Source organism: Aotus nancymaae, unplaced genomic scaffold (genome assembly GCF_030222135.1).
Source record: "Aotus nancymaae isolate 86718 unplaced genomic scaffold, 86718_ANA_hifiasm-v0.15.2.pri h1tg000007l, whole genome shotgun sequence".
NCBI lineage: Eukaryota > Metazoa > Chordata > Mammalia > Primates > Aotidae > Aotus > Aotus nancymaae.
Genome location: NW_026988418.1, coordinates 25,201,801 through 25,228,093, shown reverse-complemented (window position 1 = coordinate 25,228,093; position 26,293 = coordinate 25,201,801). Strand labels below are relative to the sequence as shown.

The 26,293-nt window shown below is 40.0% G+C and overlaps 1 protein-coding gene and 1 pseudogene across 10 annotated transcripts in view; both read right to left on the bottom strand.

Moving 5' to 3' along the window:
* The window catches only part of PATJ (PATJ crumbs cell polarity complex component), a 399,000-nt gene that overhangs the window by 126,752 nt on the left and 245,955 nt on the right, over positions 1 to 26,293 (bottom strand). For all 10 annotated transcript variants that reach the window (XM_064372414.1, XM_064372417.1, XM_064372415.1 and 7 more), the window contains exon 29: positions 21,455 to 21,546. In XM_064372414.1, coding sequence (XP_064228484.1) covers positions 21,455 to 21,546 — 92 coding nt within the window. The remainder of the gene's footprint in view (positions 1 to 21,454; positions 21,547 to 26,293) is intronic.
* On the bottom strand, positions 196 to 1,812 carry LOC105710151 (interleukin-6 receptor subunit beta-like; annotated as a pseudogene).

The following is a 26,293-nucleotide window of genomic DNA, read 5'->3' as shown; positions in this document are numbered from 1 at the left end:
TTTCTATGTAGCAAAACAAAAAGTTTTACTTTATAAATTTCAGATAAGCTTTCTGTTTTTCTTCAGCGCAAACATCCTGAAACAGCACAAAGTCATTCAGTTAGTCTGAGGATAAAGTGAGTTTATGTAGTGCTTCAAGTAGAATCCCAGGTATTGTGGAATGGAAATAGCTCATGTGAGAGTTCAGTTCATTTTTGTCCTTAAGGGCAAATGATCATCTTCAGAGAGTAAAGACTTTTTAAAATCTGAGTTCACAGATAAAATAATTTTAGCTTTACTTTATAGGTACTGCTGAAGTGTAACAGGAACTGCTAGTCCTTCACTGAGGCATGCAGCTGCCTTGATGCACAGTCTGTGCTAAGTAACTTCTAGCCATTCCTTCACCAATCACAGGCTGCATCCTGTTTCAAATCTTTCTGCTTGTCCCTCAGTACCTGGACCAAAAGAATCTGGGGCAGAAACCTCCTAAAACATTTTCTCTTGTCCAGATCCCCAGGATTGTAAAATATGATCTGAAATCTGTTGTTTAAATCTAAGAGAATCTTCCTCATTGACTGATGAAACTTGCTTTGACCTTTCAAAATGTGAACTGTCTGGATTGCATTCATGCTGCCTGCAGTTCTGTTTGAAGTACTGCTGCCTGGGCAAAACGCCATCACCACCATCTATATGATCTACTAATTGTAGATCTTCTGGCTGCTCCTCTGAATCTAGCAAGGGCTGGGTGGACTCAGATCTTGAGAAGACCTTGACTGATGGAACTTGGTGTCTGCAGCCACTGTGTACCACAGTAGAATACTGGACAGTGCTTCAAGTGTTTTGTGAAGATTCATTTTCATCACTGGTAGAAATGCTTGGCCTAGAAAATGACATGCATGATGACCCCCCAATACCACTGCTGTGTCCTTCAGTATTAATTTTTTCCTTTTTGAACAGGTCCAATGATTTTAGATCTTCCAGAAAAGGCTTTTTGTCATTCACTTCTATTTCCACAACACTTACATCAGTGAAATTGCCATCTGAATACATTTGATCTTTTGAATTAAAATTGTGCCTTGGAGAAGCGTGAGGTAACCCCTGGGCAATATGACCCTTTGAAGGATCCGGAACATTAGGCCAGATGTGTTTTTTAATTAGTCTCCCTTATTAAAGTGGAATAACCCTCCCAGAAGAGTTGTTACTACGAATGCTAAACAAACAGGCATGACTATGGCTTCAACTTCTCCTTGAGCAAACTTTGGTGTAGTAAAAGTGAATTCTGGACCATCCTTCCCACCTTCACCTGTGTATGCTGCCATTCGTACCAGGTACAATGTGTCACTACTCAAAGAGGACAATGCATGTTCTGTGTGGGAAGAATCCACATTCATAGCAGTTTCATTTCCAAAGATGGTTCTATAAAATATAGCATGCTTTCTGACAAATCCATTCTGAACATCAACAGGAAGGTGGTCCCACTCTAAGACAGCTTCGTTTTCCCCTGCCTTTTTTGTGTAAACTGTAAGTCCTTCAGAAGGTGGAGCTTGTTTAAGGTATGCCTTTATGGATTCAGGGCTTCCTGGTCCGTCAGCATAACTGGAGTCACTGTTATCAAATAGCTTTTGCTCTCTGCTAAGTTCCCTCTTAAGTGCGATGCACAGTAGCATCTTCTTGTTGCCAGTCTGCAACACGGGGTGATTTATCGATAACACACGCCCCTCAAGTACATATTTCTTTACAGATTGCCCTGGAGTAGTGCATTCTACCCAAAGCATGCTATCTTTGGGGAATGCTTTAAGATCCATTACAGGGTGAGTAGCTTGAAAGTCACAGATCACTGCCTTTTCTTGAAATGCCTTTCTCTTTTTTTTTCTTCCTCCCTCCCTTTCTTCCTTCTTCTTTCATTTTTTTTTTTAAGATGGAGTCTCACTGTCACCCAGGCTGGAGTGCAATGGCACAATATCAGCTCACTGTAGCCTCCACTTCCTGAGTTCAAGTGATTCTCCTGTCTCAGCCTCCAGAGTAGCTGGAATTACAGGTATGGGCCACCACACCCGGCTAATTTTTGTGTTCTTTGTTTAATTTATACCTCACCTATCCTTCCCCTCCAATGTGAGTTCAATTACCTCTAACTAGGTGAATTATTCCCTTCCCTTAAAAGACTAGTCTATATAGAGTTGTCTTCCAAATTCACATACTTAGCCTAAATCTTTTGAGCTTAGAACCTGCATACCCAATTCTTACTTTATATCTCCACTAGATGTCTTACAAGCATCTCAAATAAAATAGAGCTTTTTATCCCACTCAGTCACCATATGGTTCCACAGCCAATTCTCTCCACCTGAGTAAATGTCAACAATAACTGTCCAGTTGTTCAACCAGGAACCAGAGGTCATTCTTGAAAATTCTCTTCCCTCATCTGTACTTCCAACCAGCACGTCTCATTGATTTTACCTTCAAAACATATCTTGGATCTTTCTATCCGATCCTATTTCTATAAGCCATCATCATTTCTCACCTGCATTAATGTAAAAGCAACCCAGTTACATCCTCTCTCTAACCCACTCTTCACCCAGCAAAGTTAAGATCCTAACACATAAAACTGATCATGTTTCTAACCCCTTCTTATGGCTTCTTAAGGCACTTAGGATCAAGTGCAAAGTCAATAAAGAGGCTCTGAGGTTCCAGCCCCCACATCTGGCCCCCTCTAGTGCTTTTTTCCCTTGCTCACTATGCCCCAGTCCAGCTGCACAGGCTGTTTTTTTTTTTTTTTTTTTGAGACAGAGTCTCATTCTGTTGCCCAGGCTGGATGCACTATCTTGGCTCACTGCAACCTCTCATTTCTGGGTTTAAGCAATTCTTTTGCCTCAGCTTCCCCGAGTAGCTGGGACTACAGGTGCATGCCACCATACCTGGCTAATTTTTATATTTTTAGTAGAGACGGGATTTCACTATGTTGGCCAGGCTGGTCTTGAACTCCTGACCTCAGGTGATCCACCATCCCCGGCCCAGCTACACAGGCTTTCTTTCCACTTCTCAGCTGAACGGAGATCTGCCCACCTCAGGGTCTTCCCTTACTCTATTCTCTTCTACTCTACTTGACAAATCCTTTGGCTGATTTACTCCTATTTCTCCTTTATAGCTCATCATAAACGTCATTTCCTAGAACAAGCCTTTCAGGACCTTCTTAATATATTCATAGCACCCTAGACAACGATTGCTGTTATAGGTCTGTTTCTTTCATATTTTGCCTAACTGATTTGTATGAACATTTCCTCCAAATCTGAATTTCTCTCTAGATGGTAAGCACTCTGAGGACAGGACTCATGTCCATCCTACTTCCTATTACACTATCTAACACAGTGCCTGGCAAGTGTTTGTGCTTAACATAGTTATTGAAATAACAAATGAATGAATGGTTGGGATGTAATGACAAATCTCCTCAATAAGGAGACAGAAATGCAGGAGTCTCAGTTCCAGCCCTGCCACTAACTAACAGAGGGACTTTGGGGAAACCACTTCTCAGAGCCTCAGTTTCTAGATCCCTTAAGTAAGTAGCTTAGCTATAAGAATCCTAAATTGGTTAAATTCTTTGTGGAATGAGGCACAGCATAAACAAAGATACGAAGTCTAGGTGCCCTCTCAAGCTCCATACTTCTTGGATTCTTAGACTATCTAGGCATGAACCAAACCAAAGCAAATGGGAGAAAAACTACACCTATAAAGTGACATAGCGTATCAAGCATGTATCTATTTTTTCTGACTGCATTACAGATGCCTTGAGCAGATACTATTATGTTCAGAGATGGTTTGGCTATTGTTTTTCAGGGAGTACGGTCCATTCCTCAGCAGTTTGCTCACATATAGAAAAAGTAATCCATCACTCATGAGTAAAGAACAGCATTTTCCCAGTGGTAATTCCATTTCCCATTCAGTTTCCCCCATGAAACAACACAATAAAGCTCAGCTCAGCTTAGGGCCGAAAGCCAACAGGCCACGTCTGCTCTAGATCTAGAACTCACAGCGCAGATTATACTTGGCAGTAATTAAATAGATGGCTTTTCATATCTCTTTCAAAGGTTATCAGCATTAAAAATATGGCTGTACATGAATTCTTATTGAGAGATCATGATGAACTGAACCAAGTTAGCTCAAATTGGCCAAGTTATCTTTTCACAATTTAGTGATTTTTTTTTTTCACAAATTAGTATGACTTTCGTGGCCTTTAAAGTCCATATTAAATTTTTTTAACCTTATATAATAGACAATCGACAATTACTCTCACTGAAAAGAAGAAGCTGCTATAAGAAGTTACAGTACATAATCCTTTATAATCCACTTAATAGTAAATGGTCACATCCCTCAGCATCAAGTCATGGAGAGCTGACATAGCTGCAATTTCAAAAAGTAGGAAGAGGGGAACGAGAGGAGAGAAGGCATTTATACTTCAGACAAGCAGTGGGGCCTGAATGATATCTGGAGAACTTTTGAGCCCTCATATCCTATGATTCTCATAAGAAATGAAATCTGTTTGCTTTATAATTAAACTTTTATTTTTATTTTTTTTGAGACAGAGTCTCTCTTGCCCAGGCTGGAGTGTAGTGGCGCGATCTTGGCTCACTGCAGCCTCCACCTCCCAGGATCAAGCGATTCTTGTGCCTCAGCCACCCAAGTAGCTGGGACTACAGGCATATACCACCACGCGTGGCTAATTTTGCTATTTTTAGTAGAGATGGAGTATCGCCATGTTGGCCAGACAGGTCTTGAACTCCTGGTCTCAAGTGATCTGCCTGCCTTGGCCTCCCAAAGTGCTGGGATTACAGGTGTGAGCCACCAACCCGGCCGAAACTTTCCTTTCCATATAATTAACCTAAGTTTCTTAGGCCCCAGTGCCTCAAAGAGAACAGAGTCAGGAATTGTAATTGTTTGTAGGTGTTTTTATAATTATCTTTAAGAGCTGCTGGGAGAGAAATAATGGACTTCTCCCACGGATAAGAGTGAGACCCATTTTCCAGAGCATGGAACATGGCATGTGTGTTCTCATTGCTGTACTTGCCACACTCTGTTAAAATTACTTGTGCTGGTTTTTCTCCCACTCTGAGCACAAGGATGAGATCTTATTCCTTTGTATCCCCAGCTTGTAGTGTGGTACCTGGCTGGGAGTAGGTGTACTACGATGTAAATGTCTGTTGAACAAAAATGATCTTAATAAGGCCGAAAAAATAAACCAGAATTACCGAAGTCGCCCCATGTTTTCTGAGCTGTTTCCATGACTTAGTGAGACCATGCTGCCTGTAGTCAGCCAGCTATCAGTATTTACTACATGTAAGGGCCATTTCTTGGGGTGTCCACCCAGCTCACAGTGATTCCTTGGATGGGCCATAATGTCAACATTAGGTAACACTAATAGCCTTGCCCTCAACCAGATCGGATAAAGGGGCAGACACCTGCCTCAGTTTGGACCAATCAACTTCTCTCTCCCAGGTACCTAAAATTTAGAAGAGACCTATAAAGATCAGGAGTGCAATGTCAAGACTACCAACGGAAATGCTCAACGATAAACAGGGGTCCAGAACTCCCTTCTTCTGACATCTCTAGAGCTGCCCTGGTTCCTCTGGAGCGTCAGTTGTATGGATCTTTTATTAAGAGTCCATGAGGCATTCCTGTACTCTTACAATCATTCTCCTTTTAATTTAAGCTGGCTGGTGGTTACTTTGATTGGTTGAAACTTGACTGTATAGCTTTGATTTTATTTTGAATATATATATATTTCTTTAACAAATATTTATACTAGGTACACAAAAATGGATAAAAGACAGTTCTTGCCTTTGATATTAGCAACTAGTGAGGAATGCAGCTAAGTAAACAACTACAATTGTGGCAGTACTACCTGATAAGGTTTGGCTGTGTCCCCACCCAAAATCTCATCTTGACTTGTAATCCCCATAATCCCCACGTGTCAAAGGAGAGACCAGGTGGAGGCAATTGAATCACGAGGGCAGCTTCCCCATGCTGTTCTTGTGATAGTGAGTGAGTTCTCAAGAGAGCTGAGGGTTTTCTAAGTGTGTAGTAGTTCCTCCTGCATTCATTCTCCTTCCTACTGCCTTTGCTTAGGCAGTTGGTGAAGAAGGTGCTTTGCTTCCCCTGTCACCATGATTATAAGTTTCTTGAGGCCTCTCCAGTCACATTGAACTGTGAGTCAGTTAAACCTCTTTCCTTTATAAATTACCCAGTCTCAGTATTTTTATAGCAGTGTGAGAACGGATACACTACCCAAGGTATCTCAATTTAGTTTTTCTCCAAAAGCATGCTAAGAATACCTCTAATTCAGTTTCTCATTTGTAGAATATATTTATATTTGTGGCAAACACACATTTTGGATCCTGATTTCAATTCTGTTTTGTTATAAAAATGAAACTCATACTGGTAAAAATCATGTAACTTGTGTTAGACAAAATGTTAAGAAGTCTCCCAAGATTCCTGCCCCCGGTTTACAGACAAATTTCACTTCCATAATTAGGCTATATAATTCACAGCTCACTGTCAGATAAAGGGAGATGATGAGTTTGGGCCTGACCTAATCATACAAGCCCTTTAAATCTGGAGATTTCACTTAGAACCTCAGTATCCTAAATCCTTAAACTAGTAGGTTGATGAATTCTAAACTGATTAAATTCTTTGTGGAATGCCTAGAGGTCACAGACAGGAAGTCAGAGAGTGGAAGCACCATTGCTTACTTCAGGACGGAGGGGACTTTTTGACAAGGAATGTGGGGGACCTCTACGAGCTGAGAACAGCCCCATCTGAGAAACAGCAAGAAAACAGAGACTCGGCCGGGCACGGTGGCTCATGCCTGTAATCCCAGCACTTTGAGAGACTGAGGCAGGAGGATCACAAGGTCAAGAGATAGAGACCATCCTGGTCAACATGGTGAAACCTCATCTCTACTAAAAATACAAAAATTAAACAAAACGAAACAAAAACAAACACAAAACAAACAAACAAAAAATACAAAAATTAGCGGGGCATGGTGGCGTGCACCTGTAGTCTCAGTTACTTGGGAGACTGAGGCAGGCGAATCACTTAAACCCGGGAGGCAGAGGTTGCAGTAAGCCGAAATCACCCATTGCACTCCAGCCTGGCGACAGAGCGAGACTGTCTCAAAAAAAAAGAAAAGAAAATAGAGACTTCAACAAGAATAAGCCTGGAAATGACTTTTCCCCCAAAGCCTCCAGACAAGAACTCAGCCTGGCCAATGCCTTGACTTCAGCTTGGTGATACCCTGAGCAGAGAACTGAGCCATGCCTCGCCATGCCAGCATTCTGACCTACACAGCTGTGAGCCAATAAACGGGTGTTGTTTTCTGCCATTCAATTTGGGTAATTTGTTACACAGAAAAAAAAACTAATACATGACACATATTTTGATCTGGAAAACATGGTCACCAGAAATATAACCAGAAACATACCATCTGAGTGCTTACCAGGTACCACTGTTCAAAGCGCTTTATGTATATTCACTCATTTAACCTTCGTAACAAGTCTTTGTGGTAGTTAGAATTATTTTTTTTTTCATTTTTTCATTTTCTCTTGGTTTTAGAAAAAGGTTAAGCAACCTGACCAAAGTGACACAGCTTATAAATCACAAAGCTAATAAATAGCAAAGCTGAGGTTCAAAACCAGTAGTCTGGTTTCAAAACCAGTAGTCTGGTTTCAAAACCTACCCTTAGCTATGGTACTACAGTGCTTCCCATTTTCATAGCCTCCAGAGCCACAGATGTCTCCTCTCATCTATGCAAGTTAAGATCCCTAGCTGAGTCTAGGCTATTACATTTTAGGCTATTACTTTTTAAATTATTTAATAAATTTCCTCAGGGTAAAAATGCACTCAAGGTTCTAAGTCTGCTCACTCTATCAACTGCAGTCTCTCTACATTCCATACGTAGGTTCTGAGCGTTATATCTATTAACATATTACCCATCCCTTACAGAGATATAATGACTATTAAATGCTTTAAAATTTCATTTTGTGTGACGCGGCAGGTAGGGTGGTGAATATTACAGTGGAGCGTAATTCCCACGGTACTATTCTGGGAAAGTTATTAGGGCTGTTCATAAATTCTCTAGCTTCAACTTGTCTTCCTCTTTAAAGGAGCCAGTTCTTGATTAGCTGCATTTCCTTTTTCTGCATTGGTGATCATGGAAACACATGCTGAGATAGAACCTCTGCTGCCTGGATATGTGAATGACCACGGTGATGAGTATGTAACATAGAAAGAAATAAACCTTTGTTTATTTCTTTATTGTCTTAAGCCATGAGTTTTGGGTCTGTTATTGAATCATAACTGTGTCTACCCTGAGTCTAACATGCTCTATACAAGTTTATTCTATAATAAATTTTTTTTTTTTTTTGAGACGGAGTTTCACTCTTGTTGCCCAGGCTGGAGTGCAATGACATGATCTTGGCTCACTGCAACCTCTGCCTCCAGGGTTCAAGTGATTCTCCTGTTTCAGCCTCCCAAGTGGCTGGGATTACAGGCACATGCCACCACACCTGAATTATTTTATTTTATTTTATTTTTTGTATTTTTAGTAGAGGCGGGGTTTCATCATATTGGTCATGCTGGTCTTGAACTCCTGACCTAAGGTGATCTGCCTGCCTCGGCCTTCCAAAGTGCTGAGATTACAGGCATGAGCCACTATGCTCTGCCTTTAATAACTTTTTTAAAAGCCATGGTTATACCTTATTCATAGTAACTAAAAACTGGAAACAACTTAAATGTCCACCTACAGGAGAATGGATCATCAAATTTTTGTATATTCATAGAATGGAGTATTATTACTCTATTATTAAAGGAACAAACTTTTGATAAACACAACATGGATAAATTTCAAAAACGTTATATTAATGAAAGAAAACAGACACAAAAGAATGAGTTTAAGAACAGTTGAAACTAACTTATAGTGACAGAAATCAGGAAGCAGCTGGCTCTTGGGGGAAGGACAGATTGACTATAAAGGGACACCAGCAATCTTTTGGAGGTGAATGAATAGTCTATATTTTTGTTTTGTGTGGAGGTTACACAGGTGTATGCAATTATCAAAACTCAACAGACTTAAGACAAAATCTATTATACTGAGTGTAAATTACACCCTAACTAAAAAATAAATCCATGATAATGTATAGTACAAGACAACTATGTTAGCTTGGAAATGAATATAAGCCAAGGCACAGACAGGTTAAAACAAAGGTATGGATTCTATCACTGATAAAAGTAAGATACAAAACAACTTAAAACCCTGGTTTCTCAACCTTTCAAATTGGGATAATGTCTAATATTAGTAGAATTGTTAGGAGACAATGTAAATGTCAAAGCACACTCACAGAAGTAAATATTGAATCTTTTATGGCTTTGTGATGTTAAATCTCAAATGCTTAAACTTCCAGGTGCTACGTCCTTGGTTACTATTAATTCATTCAGCCATCAACCAAAAATTTTAAAACATCACTGAGTCGAATGGTTTTACTCTAAAGGCTTTCTTCCTCTTTTATCTTCTAATCCCAAAGCTCCCATCCTAATTCATGTCCCTTTCATGTTGCCCAGACTTTGACAACAGTATCCCACTTGTTTTCTTGTTCTGCTTTCTCTGAATCTGAATCCATCCATATTGCTCCCTTTCAACTGTGAAACCTACCCCCTGGAACCAAGTTTGAAAACAACCCAATATCAGTGAGTTCCCTCTATGGATGTTTGTTTGGCCTGATGCATAGTAACTTATTTGCATGTCTTTGTAGTTGCTGGAGAACTTCTTACTTAACTGTATGGCTTGACATAGCATATGACATACAGGAGGTGCTCAGTAAATCCTTGAATTTGCTGATGCCATTTGGGCTCAAGTCTTTCCTATGTTAGTCTACCTAGCTATTATTAAATATTAACTAACTCTCACTGTACCCACTTCAACTGCAATCACTTGCTCCTTTGAAATTCTAAACTGCTTATGTGGCTTGTCTCAGCAACTTCATTCTATTCTTCTAAGAGTATTTCACTGTATTTTTGGATGCACATATATGTCATATACAGGGATTTGTTGATAAAACATTATATATTTATTCTTTATCCCTCAAAGGTGTAACCATAATTCAAACTGCAATAAGAGATTTCATTAACATATTATTTGATAGCCCTTGACTAATTCCTTAGGATAAATATGGGATATTCTAATATAAACTTAAAAAGAATAATGTAAATTGTTGCCAAAAGAAAAATTAGTGGTCATGAGGAGAACATATTCATGCTTCAGGGAAACACAAGCCCATGGTGACAATTTATGAATGATGAAAAATAAAAGAAGACATCTAACGTAATGGGCAGTGTGTGCATTTTTGTAGAATGTCATAACTTTATCAGGATATGAGATATTCTTAAGAAGCATTTCTACCTCTTCTAAAAGCAAGAAAGTGTGTTTCACCTTAAAATTCATAGGGAATTTTAAGGGACCTGAAGTAGCCAAAACAATCTTGAAAAAGAAAAACAAAGTTGGAGGTCTTATCCTTCCTTGATGTCCAAACTTACTGCAAAGCTATGGTAATCAAAACAGTGTGGTATTGGCATAAAGATAGACATATTAACCAATGTTATAGGACAGACAGCCAAGAAACAAACCCTTGTATATGTATGTGTGTATGTATGTATGTAGGTATTTTGATACAGGGTCTCTATCACCCATGCTGGAGTGCAGTGGCACGATCATAGCTCATTGTAGACTTGAAGCCTCAAACTCCCAGGCTCAAGTGAACCTCCCATCTCAGCCTTCTGAGTAGCTGGGTCTACAGATGCAAGCCACCATTTCTGGGTAACTTTTTTTTTTTTTTTTTTTAACACAGTCTTCCTCTGTTGCCCAGGCAGCAGTGTGGGTGACATGATCATGGCTCATTGCAGCCTTGACCCTCTGGGCTCAAGTAATCTTCACACCTCAGATTTCCAAGTAGCTGGGACCATAGGTGTGTGCCACCATATCAGGCTAATTTTCTTCTGGAATTTTCGTAGAGATGAGGTCTCGCTGCTATGTTGCCCAGGCTAGTCTTGAATTCCTGAGCTCAGGAAATCCTCCCACCTCAGCCTCCCAAAGTGCTAGAATGACAGACATGAGTGATTTTCAACCAGAACATCAAGACCATTCAATGAGGGAATGGATGATCTTTTCAACAAATGGTGCTGGAAAAACTGGATATCTATGTGTAAAAGAATGAAGTCTTTTGGGTGAAGGTTACATAGATGGGGTCCAACTGTAGTACTAGCTACTCAAAAGGCTGAGGTGAGAGGATGGCTTTGAGCCCAGGAATATGAGTCTAAATTGCGCTTTGATCATGCCTGTGATGAGCCACTACACTCCAGCCTGAGCAACATAGAGAGATCCTCAACTCTAAGAGAGGGGAAAAAAAGAATGAAGTAATAGCCTTCTTTTATACCATCTATGAAAATTGACCCAAAATGAATCAAGGACCTAATATGAGAGCTAAAACTATTAAACTCTTAGGTGAAAACATAGGGGAAATGCTTTGAGATACTGGATTTGACAATAATTTCTTGCATAAAACACCAAAAGCAGACAGTAACAACAAAAATAGATAAATTGGACATCAAAATAAAAAAACCTTGTGTATATCAAAAGACACAATCAACAGAGTGAAAAGGCAACTTATAAAATGGGAGAAAATATTTGCAAATCTTATATCTGACAAGTGGTTAATATCTAGAATATGTAAAGACTCCTATAACTCAACAACAACAGCAAAACAAACAAACTCATTTTAAAAAACGGACAAGCGACTTGAATAGACATTTCTATAAAGAAAACACACAAAAAGCCAATAAGCATGTGAAAAGATGCTCAATATCATTAATCCATCAGGGAAGTGCAAATCATGCACATCAAAATCACAATGAGATACCACCTGACACTCATTAGGATGGATACTATATATATAAAAAGGAATGTTGGCAAGGATATAAAGAAATTAGAACCTGTGTACATTGTTGTAGAGATGTAAAATGGTACGGCTACTATGGAAAACAGTATGGTGGTTCCTCAGAAAATTAGAAATAAAATAACTGTATGACTCAGCAATTCCATTTGTGTGGTATATATCCAAAAGAATTGAAAGTAGGGTCTGGAAGAGACATTTGTATATCCATGTCCATAGCAGCATTATTTACAGTTGCCAAAAGGTGGCAGCAACCCAAATTCCCATCAATGGCGCATGGATAAACAAACATGGCACATATATAAAATGGAACATTATTCAGCCTTAAAAAGGTAAGAAATTCTTGCGCATGCTATAACATGAATCAACATTGAAAATATATGCTAAGTGAAATATACCAGTCACAGAAGGGCAAATACTGCATGACTCCACTTAAGTGAGGTACCTAGTGGAGTCAAATTTAGAGGCAGACAGTAGAATGGTGGCTGCCAGTGGCTAAGGGGAGGGAAGAATGGGGACTTACTGTTTAATGTATACAGAGTTTCCGTTTAGGAAGATGAAATAATTCTGGAGATGGATGGTGATGATGGTTGCCCAACAATGTGAATGTACTTCATGCCACTGAACTGTACACTTAAAATGGTTAAGAAGGGGGCCGGGCACGGTGGCTTATGCCTGTAATCCTAGCACTTTGGGAAGCTGAGGCGGGTGGATCATGAGGTCAGGAGTTCAAGACTAGCCTGACTAACATGGTGAAACTGTCTCTACTAAAAATACAAAAATTAGCCGGGTGTGGTGGCATGCACCTGTAATCCCAGCTACTGAGGAGGCTGAGGTAGGAGAATCACTTGAATCCAGGAAGGTGGAGGCTGCAGTGAGCTGAGATCGTGCCACTGCACTCCAGCCTGGGCAACAGAATAAGACTCTGTCTCAAAAAAAAAAAAAGGTTAAGATGGTACATTTTGTGTTATATGTTATAGTCAGTTGCTTTCACCTTTTGGCTACAGTAAATAATGTTGCTATGAACACAGATATAGAAATATCTCTTCCAGACCCAGCTTTCAATTCTTTTGCATATATACCCCACAAGTAGAATTGCTGGGTCATATGGTCAGATTTTGTGTTATTTGTATTCCATTGAAATTAAGATTACCTGAGCAAGAAAAAAAGTGAGTGTGATGAAAATATGTTTGAATTATTTAGAATGTCACTTAAAATCATGACTGTCTTCAGGGTCTCTGGGCCTGCCTCTTGGAAACGTCCTGTCACCGAATCCACAGGATCTCATTTTATGTCAACAAAATAGCATTGTATCAAAGGCAGAAGTTATATGCCCGAATTCAGCCTGGATTGTTGAGCAGGCTGACTTTGTTTATTTCTTTTTTGCAACTTGTTCTAAAATGATTACAACTACAATTAGTGCGTAGCACATCATTTTGGTGCATGTACACGTGCATGTACACACAAACACACATACACACACACCTCACATGCGGAACACATGAACACAACTAACAAGGCCTAGATACTGTTTCCTAATTGCACTAAATCTAGTGGTCTGAGACATTTCAGGATACTAAAAAATAATCTCTACACTTCCTGTATTAAATGGAACACGACACTGAATTAACATACAAAACAAAGCAAATCGTTCTATCTCAATGGAAAAATTCCTTTTCAAAAAGATTCCAGGAGATACTCCTAACTGTGTGAACAGAGTGAATAGTTCCAATTCACAATTAGAAGAAACTACCAAAATAGCTGAGTATGTCAAATCATAAATAAAAGTCCAATGACAGTGGAATAATGAGTTCTATTTACTTGGCACTTCAAACAATGTCAATCACTAATGAGGGCTGCTGGGAGAAAAGCAGTATCTAGACCCACATTTTACACAGGTGGCCCCAGGCATGTTCTAAATAATTTTTGCCAGTTGTGCAGAGGAAAAGGTGGCTTATAAAATATTTGGCAGTGCAGGCTGGTGGGAGAGTTGCCATGGGGAGCCTAGGACTGGATGGAATAGATGACTTACACTAACAAATTTATCAAAGACATTTTTTTTTTTTTATTGTGAGACAGGGTCTCTCTCTGTCAACCAGGCTAGAATGCAGTGCCATGATCTCAGCTCACTGCAACCTCTGCCTCCTAGGTTCAAGTGATTCTCTTGCTTCAGCTTTCTGAGTAGCTGGGATTACAGGCGCGTGCCACCATGCCTAGCTAATTTTTTTTGGCATTTTTAGTAGAGACAGGGTTTTGCCATGTTGGCCAGGCTGGTCTCGAACTCCTGGTCTCAAGTGATCAGTCCATCTTGGCCTCCCAAAATGCTGGGATTACAGGTGTGAGTCACTGTGCCCAGCCTTCCAAGAGAGTCTTTCTAAAAGATAGTACAGTAGATACTCTCAGCCATTCCCCTCTTATTCCTGGCTGGCAAATCCCAAATGTTCAGAATCACAGACCTTAGTATACACCCCTCACCATAAGGCCGTGTGCTGGGATCCCCACCCTCAGGGACAAGCTGGGACAAATCTTGCCTGATTCCTCTTTGATAATCATAGTAATCTCATTTCAAAAGCCAACAATGGTTTCGCAATGATAATTAGTCATACAGGAGATCCTCAGTAGAGATTTGTTCAGAAGCTGTATGCTCTGCTAAAGTCATTTGAAGGAGGAAAAACTCAGAATTCTAAGGCTAAAAGCGTACAAGTGACAGGAATATGCAAAAAGGGAAGCAAACATCTCACTCTGGTTGCTCGTAATTTGTTCAGATAGCTCGATTTCTTATCACCTTTCCCGTTCATTAAGATTCTTTGCCAGTAAGCAATAAAAATGAATTTGGGCCAACTTAAGCAAAAAAGAATTTACTAGAGGGATACTGAGCTCTCACAAAACTGACAAACTATAGGATCAGGCTTGGGACAGTTGGGAACTTAGAGACCTCCAGAGGACAAGGAAGTTGTTAACAGAATGATGTAGCCAGGGCATTTGGCCAGGGCACTGTGGCTCTATGAATAAAAACCATTCGTATCAAATCACTCACATTGCTTGTTTTCAGTTCTAAGCCTAAGGTATCATACTGCCCAAGTGTAAGACACATGACCAGCTGCTGGCCACACTTTGGCAGTGAGAGAAAGAATTGGCTCCTCAGCTTCCACAGAGGGAGACAGGCATCTAGATTTACTGTTTCACTTGTGTGTGTGTGTGTGTGTGTGTGTGTTGGGAGGTGGGAAGTGGGGGTCTACCCAAGGAAACAGGAATTTCACTGGGCAAATAGTATAAATATTGACCAGCAAAAAAGAAAAAAGGCAAGCTCACATCATCCCTGACAACCACCCCAATTAGTTGCTTCTGAGTGCCAAAAGAGGTGAAACAAATTCATGCATAATTCCCATCAGCTCATATATGCAGGAATTATATTAAGGAATGGAAGTAGCAAAGAAAAAATGACCAGTTCTGCCCATGAACGAGTAAAACTGAATAGACCAATATCAATTTCTGAAATTGAATCGGTAATAAAAAAACCTGCCAACCAAAAAAAGCCCTGGACCAGATGGATTCACAACTGAATTCTACCAGATGTACAAAGAAAAACTGATACCAATCCTACTGAAACTATTCCAAAAAAATCAAGGAGGAGGGGCTCCTCCCCAACTCATTCTATGAAGGCAGCATCAGCCAAACACCAAAATCTGGCAGAGATACAATGAAAAAAGAAAACTTCAGGCCAGTATCCCTTATGAACATAGAAGTAAAAATAAAATCATCAACAAAATATTAGCAAACCGAATCCAGCAGCACATCAATGAGGCTTTATTCCTGGGATGCAAGGCTGGTTCAACATATGCAAATCCGTACACGTGATTCACCACATAAACAGAATTAAAAGCAAAAATCATATGATGATCATCTCAATAGATGCAGAAAAAGCTTTTCATAGAATCCAACATACTTTCGTAATAAAAACCCTCAACAGACTACACATGGGAGGAACACCTCAAAATGATAAGAGCCATCTATGAAAAACCTGCAGCCAACATCATGCTACCTTACAGAATTCAAAACAATTGATCTACACAGCTATACCCAATGATACTTTCCCAAAGGATCGTTTTCTCCTAGAAGCAAATGTCCAGGTATTTTGACTGGGTATCCAATTCTGGAAACTTTGGGTTTCTATACATCCTATGACTTTGCTTACTTTCTTCAAGTCTTAGCCTACGCATCTTTCTCTGTGACATCTTCCCCACAGGCCCCAAAGACTACATCAGATGCATCTCCTATATGTACCTACAGCATCCTAGTACTTATATCACGGGATAAGGTACTAGACTATTGTTTATTCTCTGTCTCCTCTCCTTTCAGACAGAAATTGTGTTCTTTCCATCACTGACTCCACAGCATCAACACAAGTAGGTGTTCTGTAAACACCTGTTAAAAAAAAGAATGAATGTTTCTTTATGAAAGTAAAACTCATGCTTGTGCATGCATTTATTTTTCATATTTATCAAAACCAGATCTAATAAATCAAGAGCACAAGAAGGGTTTTTAAAACAGGCCTCTAAGTTGCTTCTTCAGATGGTCATCTCAAGATAACTCTGACACTCACATTCATTTCAAGCAATGTCATCTTTCAGGGATATGAGCAGAGGATAACAAGCCATGGTATATTTTTAATGACAAAAACAAGACACATGTGCAATCGATACAGGAAGGTGGAGCCCATGGTAAGTCCACTTTTACTCAGTGGGACTTGACAGCTAGCACTAAATCTTTCCAAGGATTTCAGTTTCATCTCGTTTCCTTTAGCCCCAGGAGTTTTTACACACTACACATTTTTCACATGTAATTAAGTAATGGAGAGTGAGTTGTTATACATGACATTTAATTTTCCATAGTGGGGGAAGGTATGACAAGAGCTGCAGCCAAGATCATTAATCTCCTTGGATCTCTGCACTGCCAAATACAGCAATGTATTCATTGTGTTAATATAGCTTTCCTCCTGTACTTAAATGAAGGTGTGCTCACGTGAAGGGGAGAATGCCAAATACGAAAACCCACAGAACTGAATGTAGAGTACATAGCAAGCACCCAGATTGTAATACACATCTGGATGATCCAGAGTTGAATAACTTAGTGCATCAGAGACCATATGTTTAGGGTACAATTTCCAGGATTGTCTAAAATCTAATGATGCGAAAAGCAAAAGGGAAAAAATGATTATGTAAGTCATGTATAAATAGCTGCAACTTGCTAATTTGTGCTAATGACCCACAGACCCCTTGCCAATTATAGATAAATTAGTATATGAATAAATACAAGTGTTAAAAGAATATGACAAGGACATGATCATAAAATGTACATCACTATAGACTAAAGGCTTTAGTTAATTAAAATGTTGCCTGCAGCATATTTTAATAGCCTTCTATGATTACTGCCAATCATTCTCTAAAACCTGTGGCCAGTTCCCATTTTCATCTCAATTGTCAATAAATTTGAAAAATAGTTGCCAAGGTATAAAAGCCAAAATTTTCTGTATAATGGAAAGCATAGAGAATAATTTCAACTAAGGAAGGAAATTTTGCCAAATAGAAGTGCAAACTGTAAAGAAATACACTTTATAAAAACTAGTTTTCAAAGTAACATTATAATACAGTACAAGCTATGCAGAGTTTAAGCAAAATTGCATCTGTGGTGCTGAGATGATTTAAGTGTTAACTTCTGGAAACTTGATAATAAATCAAATTTTAACTGCCTCGGGATTTGATTCTAAAATAGGCAAAATCAGGGTTCTTATAACAAATAATTATTCAGAATCACTCCTATATGTTTCTTCTCCCTATAAAAGGAAGATATAAAAAAACCTTAGCTAATTTGGGAAAGTACTGGGAAGAGGAACTGAGGTATGAGGACTTTTGTAAAATACTGAATTACAGAAATATTTTTAATCCACAAAATAACAAAAACAATGAACTTAACTATAATTGTTGCCTTTGGACAATAAGTAATCTGGAATTGCTTAGTAGGAGCGAAAAGGAAATTTATTCAATAAAGCTTTCTGAACACCCATTATATGCTACACACTGTAATTTAATGACCATGCAGGAAGGGTTCATGCTATGGTCTGAATGCTTGTGTTCCCTCAAAATTAATATGTTGAAACCTAATCACCAACATGAAGGTATTAATAGGTGGGACCTTTTGGAAGTTGTTTACGTCATGAGAGCAGAGCCCTCATGATGGGATTAGTGCCTTATTTTAAAGTAGGCCCAAGGGAGCCCCTCCTGCTACGTGAAGACACATAGAATAGATCTTCTATGAAACAGGAAGTGGGCCCTCTCCAGATACAAATCCGCTAGAGCCTTGATCTTGAACTTCCTAGCCTCCAAAACTGTGAGAAATAAAATTCTGGGCCAGGTGCAGTGGCTAATGCCTGTGATCCCAGCACTTTGGGAGGCCAAGGTGGGCAGATCACTTGATGCCAGGAGCTGGAGACCAGCCTGGCCAATACAGTGAGATCCCATCTCTACTAAAAATGCCCAAAAAATTAGCTGGGCTTGGTAGTGCACACCTGCAGTCCCAGCTACTCGGGAAGCTGAGACAAGAGAATCATTTGAGCCCAGGAGGCGGTGGTTGCAGTGTGCTGAGATCGTAACCACTGCACTCCAGCCTGGGTGACAGTGCAAGGCTGTCTCTAAATAAATAAATAAATAAATAATAAATACATTTCTGTTCTTTATAAGATACTCAGGCATTTTGTTACAGCAGCCCAAATGGACTAAGACAGATCACAATTAGATTACAGATTTTAAATGTACACTGATACTTCTAAATTGCTTAAAATCACTTCCAGTAAATAAGCATTCAGTAACATCCTTAATCTTGTGTATACCATTGATTTACTCAACAAATTATTTTCCTGATTCTGTTCTGTTCAATGATCAAAACTGAAATAATCAGACTCTAAATTGATGGAGCTTTACTACTATATTCAGCTTTCTCTTCTGTCTTCTAAATAATTCCAAATCATCTAACCTTTCTTTATTGAAGGAGGTGGGTTTTATTTCCCAACTACATAATCACATTAAATGATTTCCTTCAGAGTCTATTCAATTTTCTTTATGCTCTCTTTAAAATGGGATGGCCCAGGGTGGATGATAAAGGCCCCACAAATGCTGAAGAGGTAGGAGTAATGTTGGTAACAGCTCTTGGGGTAGCAGCCATCACTATGTACTAAATACCATGTGCAGATGCTGATGCTGTTAAGTGCTACATACATCGTCTCATGTACTAGCCACACAATTTTTTTTTTTTTGAGACAGGGTCTTGCTCTGTCACCCAAGCTGAAGTGCAGTGGCAGGATCACGGCTCACTGCAGCCTCAACCTCCTGGGCTCATGTGAGGCTCCCACCTCAGCCTCCCGAGTAGCTGGAACTACAGGGCACATGCCACTACACCCGCCTAATGTTTTTTTTCTTTTGCATGGATTGGGCCTCACTGTGTTGCCCAGGCCAGTCTCAAACTCCTGAACTTAAGCCATCTTACTGCCTCAGCCTCCCAAAGTGGTGATATTACAGGCGTGAGCCACTGCACCTGGCCCCCACACAACTTTATATGAAGTTTTCAAGTCTAAATACACTACTTTTTGTGGACTTTTCTCAGTGAACAACATCTTAATCTCTTGAGTGCTGATCTTTCTTCAAAGACTATTCAAGCTTTTTTTTTTAATCCACTAACTCTAATTTTATAACCCCTGACAAGGAAGAACAAGAAAACCAAAAAGGACACTGATGTTTAACAGAGGATGTCGAAGGAGAGTTAAGCATAAAGGGGTCATCTTAACACACAAAGACATACGTGAAGGAGGAAGTTTTCGCTCTCTGAAAATACAGTAAAAAACAAGAAAGCCAGGAAGTGCCACTAGATGGGAGAAAAGGAAGCTAACGTAGGACTCCTTTTCTTTTTTTTTTGAGAGTCTCACTCTGTCATCTAGGCTGGAGTACACTAAATCTTTCCAGGGATTTCAGTTTCATCTCATTTCCTTTAGCCCCAGGAGTTTTTTACACAGTACACATTTTCCACATGTAATTATGTGGATCTCAGCTCACTGCAGCCTCCGCCTCCCAGGTTCAAGCACTTCTCCTGCCTCAGCCTGTGGAGTAGCTGGAAGTACAATCATGCGCCACCACACCTGGCTAATGTTTTGTATTTTTTAGTAGAGACAGGGTTTCGCCATGTTGGCCAGGCTGGTCTCGAACTTCTAACCTCAGGTGATCCTCCTGCCTCGGCCTCCCAAAGTGTTGGGACTACAGCTGTGAGCCACCATGCCCGGCCCTAATGTAGGATGTCTTCAGGAGCAAAATAGAAGTGGGAAGGAATATTTCAATCACATTAGTGCCCATGCTGGTAATAAAACTACCTCCTAATCCCAGTGGTCCCTGGGAATGGACAGATCTTACTGCTGGTAACTAATGAGAAAAGGAAGAATAATGATGACTGTCATCATCCTAAAATAGCAGCTAACATTCTCTCTGCCCTTACTCTATGCTAGATATTGTATTGATCATTTTCAATTTCTGAAATATCACAATGAATGAGGGAGGTGCTTTCTTATCCCATTTTACAGATGATAACTGAGTCCCAGAAGGAAAAAGAAGCAGAGCTACAGTGAACATAGAGAGTTAGGGACATGATGTAAAAATAATTCAGATTTACTTGTCATTTCAGTCCAATAAAGAGAATCAAACAACCTCATTACTACTGCTTATGTGGCAATGTTGGCTACAAACAGTAAGATCCCTAATTCTGATTTGCTTGTACCATAAGAGCTCTATCAGCTTGCAGGGGAGGTCTGGGTAAATGTAAAACCTTAAATACACAATACAACTCTAGGCAGCAGTGCTGACACCTTCTCCATCTGAGCTGCTCACCGGCACTCTTAAAATGAAGCTCCTGGCTGGGCTCAGTGGCTCACACCTGTAATCCCACCACTTTGGGAGGCTGAGGTGGGTGGATCACCTGAGGTCAGGAGTTCGAGACCAGCCTGACCAACATGGTGAAACCCCATCTGTGAAAAAAAAAAAAAAAAAAAAGCTCCTAAAAATGCCATCAGTTCTGTTTTTCTGTTTATTCTTTAATGAAGATATTAATGATTCAGCAAATGTGCCAAATAATAGTGACAGGAAGAGATGTTAGCAGGTTTCATTATGTTTATATACAAGATAAATGGATCCGGAAAGGGAAGAATGTTTTGTAACTGAAATATAAGTACTAGCCTCAGCTACCAATTCTATCCTGTGAAACATGAAAAGCAAATAAGAAAATCTCATAATCAAAACAATCAATACTTTCTTAAAGTGACAGTTACAAAAGGAATATGTGTTTTTAGAAGGAACAGTGATTTTGCTAGACAAATCAAATATGACATAGTCTTACACTAATAACATCTTCAGAAGAGGTCTTTGATTTTGCAAAACCAGATCCAGCAATCTTACCTGATGAAAACCAGCTTGACCTTTGATGGGGCAGTCTTAATAATGGCAGATGCATTTTGGTGACTTCTTCCATACAGAATCTGATTGTTTATCTGTTTGGGAAAAAATAAAATGTACTAAATTATACTTACATATATCTACAAGCATATATGTATATACAAGGAATTAAATGACAAAGACTATTAATTTTTATTTTTTCTTGAGACAGTCTCACTCTGTTGCCCAGGCTGGAGTGCAGTGGTGCCATCTCAGCTCACTTCAACCTCTCCCTTCTGAGTTCAAACGATTCTCATGCCTCAGCCTCCTGAGTAGCTGGAATTACCAGCATCCGCCACCATGCCTGGCTAATTTTTTTGTGTATTTAGTAGAGATGCGGTTTCACCAAGTTGGCCAGGCTTGTCTTGAACTCTTGGCCTCAAGTGATCTGCCTGCCTCAAACTCCCAAAGTGCTTGGATTACAGGCATGAGCCACCACACCTGGCCCTAAGTCATCTGAATTTTAAGTGGGTATATTAGGACTCTCAAATGCTAAAAATCTTAATATTCTTCATAGGAGAGATTCAAACAGTTGTTCTAAACAGCTATCAAAAATTATTAAATTCAGTTTTGACTATAGTTAATGAAGAACATACAGTCCTTTATCCTTTTGCTAAACTTCAAGAAAGCAGTAGTTAAGCCTGATACAAAAAGTTTACAATGGATACTTCGTTTCCTACAGCTTTCCCAGATTCCTTAAAAATGCTGAAAACAAGCCAGGAGCAGTGGCTCATGCCTGTAATCCCAGCACTTTGGGAGGTCGAGGTGGGCAGATCACGAGGTCAGAAGATTGAGACCATTCTGGCCAACATGGTGAAACCCTGTCTCTACTAAAATGCAAAAAATTAGCCGGGTGTTATGGCAGGTGCCTATAGTCCCAGCTACTCAGGAATCTGAGGCAGGGGAATTGCTTGAACCCAGGCAGCGGAGGTTGCAGTGAGCTGAGATTGCGCTACTGCACTCCAGCCTGGGCAACAGAGCAAAACTCTGTCTCAAAAAAAAAAAAAAAAAAAGGCTGAAAACAGACCAAATTGTGGTATTCACCAGAGCTCTCAAGAGCCCATTAAACATGATTTTGTAAGCATGTCAAGGTTATTATATAACATAAATTTTGTTACTCTAGAGAAGATAAATATCGTATCTTTGTGTTAAGTCAAATTTTAAACCAACTATGCAGAAAGATTTTACTGAACACCATCAATGAGCCATCTGCTCATATCTAAGATGTGGTAGAATTTTAAACTTGATTGGATCTACCTAAAGATGACCTAAAAAACATTTAAATTCTAAATTTCTTCATTCCAGATTTTCCCACTAATAAACTATTATGATAGCTGGAAACTCTTATTCTATTTCACCTAATTGATAACAGCTCATACAGTTTTGGCTTTTACCTTCCATCTCTTTAAAAAGTAGTTAATGATCTATATTATACTATACCTATTCAAGCGTGGCCTTGACAATTTCTACTATTTTAGAGACAGTATAGTAAACCATAAGGGATAGTAAAAGGAACTGTAATTAGCATCTAATTTGTTCTTGCTGTCTCTGGATTTCGTATTTTAAGATCCACCTGACGTTCCTTTCAAGACGTCTAAAAAAGTTATTTTTTTGTGTGTCAAAATAGTTATTATGAGAAAGCATGTGTAAGTAAACACTTTAAAATATGGAATGAAAATATAGTATTTTCAACTGTCTAAAAAGCTGCCCTTCCATCACCTTTCCTAAGTGGTAAAGAGGGGATTCATATCCAAGGCTGTTGGAAAGACTAAACTTGAGCTACCTCCTCATTCTGCCTCTTATTTTATCAGCTTCACCAAGATCATCAGTCTCCCCGGGTGCAGTGGCTCATGCCTGTAATCCCAGCACTTTCGGAGGCCAAGACAGGCAAATCACTTGAGGTCAGAAGTTTGAGACCAGCCTGGCCAACATGGTGAAACCCCATCTCTACTAAAAATACAAAAATTAGCCAGGCTTGGTGGTACGTGTCTATTGTCCCAGCTACTTGGGAGGCTGAGGCAGGAGAATCACTTAAACCTGGGAGGTGGGAGTTGCAGTGAGCTGAGATGGCACCATTGCACTCCAGTGTTGGTGACAGACCGAGACTCTGTCTCCAAAAAACAAAACAAAACAAAACAAAACAAAAATTAGCCAGGCATGGTGGCATGCACCTGTAGTCCCAACTACTGGGGAGGCTGAGATAGGAGAATAGCTTGAACTTGGAAGTGGAGGCTGCAGTGAGCCAAGATTTCACCACTGCACTCCAGCCTGGGTGACAGAGTGAGACTCTGTCACACACACACACACACACACACACACACACACACACACAGAAAAATCATCATCTCATAGAAAGCACTGATTTCCACACTGTCAGTTCTCTATGCCTCAGTTTCCCCTTCTCCTTCTCTAAAGCTAAGTACCTACTTCACAAAGCTATTGTGAGAGTTAAACAAGACAGTGCCTTTACATTTTATTTAGAGTACTCTTGATACCCAAAGGATTTTTAATTTTTATGGGTTCAAAACTACTCATCTTTTCTATTATGTTTCTATCCTTTTTTCTTTCTTTCTTTCTTTCTTTTTTTTTTTTTGAGACAGAGTCTCGCTCTGTTGCCCAGGCTGGAGTACAGTGGTGCAATCTCAGCTCACTGCAACCTCTGCCTTCTGGGTTCAAGTGATTCCCCTGCCTCAGCCTCCTGAGTTGGTGGGATTACAGGTTCCCGCCACCAAGCCCAGCTAATTTTTTTTTTTTTTTTGTATTTTTAGAAGAGATGGGATTTCACCATGTAGGTTGGGTTTCACCACAGCCAGACCACATGTCTATCCTTAATATAATGCATTTAAAAATATGTCCACCATTTAGATTATATATTTTCTCCTAATACTTTCAGGGTTTAACTCTTCTTATGTTTATATCTTCTTACCTATTTAGCTACAAGGGAAATGGTTAAAGAAATCATGCAGTGGCCAGGTGCAGAGGCTTACTCCTGTAATCCCAACACTGTGGGAGGCCGAGGCTGGTGGATCATCTGAGCTCAGGAGTTCAAGACCAGCCCAGGCAACATGGTAAAACTCTGTCTCTACAAACAACATAGAAATGAGCCAAGTGTGGCAGTGTGCACCCATAGTCCCAGGTGCTTGGGAGGCTGAGGCAGGAGGTTTGCTTGAACCTGTAAGGTTGAGGCTGCAGTGAGGTGAGATTGTGTCACTGTACTTTAGCCTGCGCAACACAGTGAAACCCTGTCTCGAAAAAAAAAAAAAACTAAAACAAAAAAAGGAAAGAAAAGACAAGGCAAGATAAGAAATCATGCCATCTTGAAGAGTTTGTGAAAAAGCATACTTAACGACAGAAAATGTACTAACTGGTAAAAACAAGTTTTAAAATAGTATGTCTAGTATGATCATGTTTTTTGCTGATATTTTCCAATCTTTTTAATTTTGCAAACAAGGAACTTTAAATCATATTTGAAAATTAGATAAGGCCAAGTGTGTTGGCTCATGCCTACAATTCCAGAGCTTTGGGAGGCTGAGACGGGAGGATCACTTCAGGAGTCTGAGACCAGCCTGGGCAACACAGAAAGACCCTGTCTCTACAAAAAAATAATTAAAAAATTAACAGGGTATGGTGGCATGTGCCTCTAATTCCAGTTACTCAGGAAGCTGAGGTGGGAGGATCCCTTCAGTCCAGGAGTTCAAGACTTCAGTGGGCTATGATTGTACTACTGCATTCCAGCCTGATTGACAGAATGGGCAGAAGGGGGTGCGGGGCTGAGTGTGGTGACTCATACCTGTAATCACAGCACTTTGGGAGGCCAAGGAGGGTAGATCACCTGAGGTCAGGAGGTTGAGACCAGCCTGGCCAACATTGTAAAACCCCGTCTCTACTAAAAATGCAAAAATTAGCTGGGCATTGTGTCACATGCCTGTAGTCCCAGCTATAGTCCCAGCTATTCAGGAGACTGAGGCATGAGAATCACTTCAAGAGGCAGAGGCTGCTGTGAGCCAAAATCGTGCCACTGCACACCAGCCTGGGCGGCAGAGCAAGACTCTCTCAAAAAAAAAGAATGATGTTTGGAATGAGCCTGATTCAGTGCCTGGCGTTCTGTTAAGCATTTGTGAATGTTTATGTCTTCCCCATTGTGTCCAGCCTCTGCTTCCAGAAGCTTTTTCTAAACCACCACCTCTCCTACACTCCTGCCTTTGAATCCTGTGGCACTAGGTTTAAAAAAATTCCTCTTCTTATACTTATACCGCAACATGGTAAAGTCAATCCTTGTTGGGCAGTAAGCCTCAGTGCAGGCGCACAACAGCTACAGGACTGAGCTGAGCGCCTTAGGGCAGGAGTCAGCAACCACCTCTAGATGATTCCCAGCTTTTCATGCACAGCTTGTGCATATTGGCCCTCAATGAGGATGTGCTGAGTTGCAGTCCTGAATGAAGTGCTGCTTAAACCACTGTGAGTAGACTTTCACCAACCTCCAGCCTTTAAAGTGACTAAGGTTAAAAGAAAATGGTTTCAATCAGCAGAATGCTAGAGCATATAAGAAATTTCATGTTTATGGATGTGCCTGCTTCTTTAGTGGTGATCTTCTATTCTGGTAGGAAAGAATGTATGGTACTATTATTCTGAGAGGGAAAAATGAGATCCCAAATGAAGAAAGCAGTTAATTAATTTTAATTTACGTGAGAGGAAATCTAAAGTTATGCCTTTCATGGTTCCGTTTCTAAATGTGCAGAGCCTCTGGCAGTGGAAAGGCAAAGCTGCTTGCTTGCTGTTGATGTTTTTTTCCAGTGCCAATAC